Source organism: Sinocyclocheilus anshuiensis, unplaced genomic scaffold (genome assembly GCF_001515605.1).
Source record: "Sinocyclocheilus anshuiensis isolate Anshui unplaced genomic scaffold, SAMN03320099.WGS_v1.1 scaffold305, whole genome shotgun sequence".
Classification (NCBI taxonomy): Eukaryota; Metazoa; Chordata; class Actinopteri; order Cypriniformes; family Cyprinidae; genus Sinocyclocheilus; species Sinocyclocheilus anshuiensis.
This window is the reverse complement of record NW_015540850.1, coordinates 263,676-266,603: the sequence shown is the minus strand read 5'-3', so window position 1 is coordinate 266,603 and position 2,928 is coordinate 263,676. Positions and strand designations below refer to the sequence as shown.

At 36.5% G+C, this 2,928-nt stretch overlaps 1 protein-coding gene across 1 annotated transcript in view; it reads left to right on the top strand.

Moving 5' to 3' along the window:
• LOC107687734 (voltage-dependent calcium channel beta subunit-associated regulatory protein-like) overlaps window positions 1-2,928 on the top strand; it is a 22,659-nt gene that overhangs the window by 4,064 nt on the left and 15,667 nt on the right. The window contains exon 3 of the mRNA XM_016485182.1: window positions 1,539-1,684. Within this exon, the coding sequence (XP_016340668.1) occupies window positions 1,539-1,684 (146 nt within the window). The remainder of the gene's footprint in view (window positions 1-1,538; window positions 1,685-2,928) is intronic.

The window sequence follows — 2,928 nt, the reverse complement described above, 5'->3', positions numbered from 1 at the left end:
GTGAAAAATTGAAGGGGGTCTGAATACTTTCCGTACCCACTGTATATATATATATATATATATATATATATAGTAATACTATATATTACACGATGATATATCACAATGATTTAGTGCATCATTAGGCAGTCATTAGGTATCATTAAGCTATTTCTTTAAAGAAGGGGCATCATTTGGTTATTAAACAAATTCTTGATGTCCTCAATGATGGTACAGTCACATTTACTCCAGATCATGTGAAATATGAAAATGACTGGATTTCACCTGCGAAATGAAAAAAATCTCATTCACATTCACCTGCGTTACATGTTTATTTTAAATAAACTTTTTTTGTGACCCAATGTAGATTGATTCAGTCTTTTTAAATTATGTTTTTGACTTTAACAAAAAAGCAGTTAATTTAGATATTACACATTTTTAGATTTCCTAAATAAATATTTAGACAGGATTTGTATGGATTTCGTATGTTTTTTTGGAGATTAAAATGTTCTTGATGTTGCATTACAGATTCTGGAGATCAGTATCTTAGTTCTGGGTTCCTTAAAGCACCAAAAACAGCAATGATTTTCTGAAGAACTACAGAATAAAAAGTTCAGAATGTAAACTTTTAAAAGTGTTAAAAAATATTGTTTTATCCATTTTTATGAAAACAAGTTAGCCTGACTACTTCTTGAGACCTCCATGATGATGCTGCTGTCCATGAAAGAGGTCCCAGTTTTTCCTTCCTTCGCTCTTGCCAAGCTAGGTTAATGGCAGACTCTCTGATACGTAGCTTTCTAGTTTCATGAAGATAAATCAGTCTTCAAAACTCTTTCATTAACAAAGTAATAGACCTGATCTGAATAAACTCTTTCTAGATCTTCACCTGAACAATAGCTGGTAATTAGGATGTTCTGCTCCACCAATTGAAACACTGTATAATGTAAGAGTAATTGTAAGGTGCTTCATCTATGGCCCAAAGGCTCATTCAGGCCTTGTTCTTATTTAGCATTCTTACCATTGAACATCTCTTTGGGGACATGAACGAAGATGACAGTTAAGCAGGTGGCAGGGCGAGAGGTGTTGTATGCCTTTGTGCTTTGATGTCTTTGAGGAAAGAACCTTCTGTCTCTTCCATTCTTGTCTCTGAAAGTCTCCGCCTCTAGATCTTTCTAAACTCATCTGTGGCGTGGTGAACACTGTACTTAACATCTCAACTCAGACACAAAAGCCCACACACCTGAAGGTCCTCTTCTCCAGAAACTGGGCTTTATGTAATATTACCATAGGGACCAATCTTGAACAAAGGGCTTTTATGCAAAAAATGTCTGCGGTTTATGTCTATGTTGGTAAAATGGTAACAGTTAAGTTAAGTTAAGTTAAGTTAAGTTAAGTTAAGTTAAGTTACCAGTTAAGTTTTTTTTGGGTTTAAGACCTGAAAAAGTTGGACAATGGAATTGGAGAAACCTATATAGTGTGAAAATTGAAGTCATGCGGTTTTACTCGGAGAAGGAATTTCCATTGTGACTGGTTTGTTTCTTTCTCTGGTGTTTACCCAGGACGTCCCGCTGTCATCAGGGACACAGAATGGCTATGTCCTCCTGCTGGTCCTCTTGTCCATCTTTGTCGGGGGGACACTGGTCCTGCTCTCTGTCCTTCTGATTGTCTGTCGCCGTTGTTGTGAAGGGGACAGACGCCATGCATGGTAAGACCAATCCCTCGCAACATAAACATTCACAGGCCCCTGAACATACTTGGTTCTGGATGGACATTTCTGTCAACCAATCAGGTCTTTTATTTTTATTTTTTTTTAGGGATTTTAGTAATATATCATCCTAGAATTTCCCACTTTGTTCTTTGTCCCTAAAAAAAAGTCATGTGGTGCAACCTAAATATATATTTAAAATAATATATTACTTCATATGCATAATACTGTAAGTCAGTAGTAGTCATAGTAGTAATAGTCAGTAGTTTTATTACTAGTATTTACTTAAATCTATTATAGTATTTATTAATATTTTGCATTATATATTAGTACTTAAAAAAAAAAAAGAAATAGCACAGATAAAATGAAGAAATGCGTTCTGTGAATATTGAGAATATACATTATGATTGTCGCTTGTAGCATGATGTTTGCATGTTGGATTGCATGTTGACAGATGATGCATATGATTACGTTTGACACTAAATTATACATCAAATAAAACCGTAACACAGAGATTCAACTGGAATAAACTGTTCCTCTGATAAAGAGGAACACTCGGCCCCGAAAATGTTTTCTGTGCACATTCCTCACAGCCTGGCTGTATTTCTCAGTGGCTGCTGAGAGGTGTAGAGTCTGCCTGCTCTCCAGGCTCACACAAATGACGAGTATAATGAGATCTCATAGCAGCCATCAGTGGCGATAAATCACTCCTGGTGCTGGAGAGAGTGCACTCTAGCCAACACCCACTAAAACACACACACATTCACAGTGTGCCACCGTTCACTGTGGTTAGAGGACTGGAAACTCATTTCCAGTTTCTCATTACCCACAGTGCCTTATGGCGAATGAAACTGTATATTGTCGTAATAAAGCCGGTGTTGTTATTGTGCCTATCATACGCGTTTATTTAAATGTCAACGCAGGTGAATGTGAATTGAGGTTTTTTTCACAATTATTCACAGCTGGGACATTTTTAAAATCTGGTGACTTTCTCACTTGCATAACGTTTAAAGACCCCATAAAATCATGTTTTGGCAGGACATCTCGATTGGTTTTGATTACATCGCAGCCAAGAACTGTGATTTACTACACTTGGTGGAGAAACAATTTTCACTCAGAAATGTGCTAGTAAATTTCACATTTAATTATGGAAATGAAGGAAATGACAAGTAACATAATTAAACATTACATTTTGAAGTAGGTTGTAGGTGGGGTTGGGGGGGGGGCATACTGATTCTAAACAG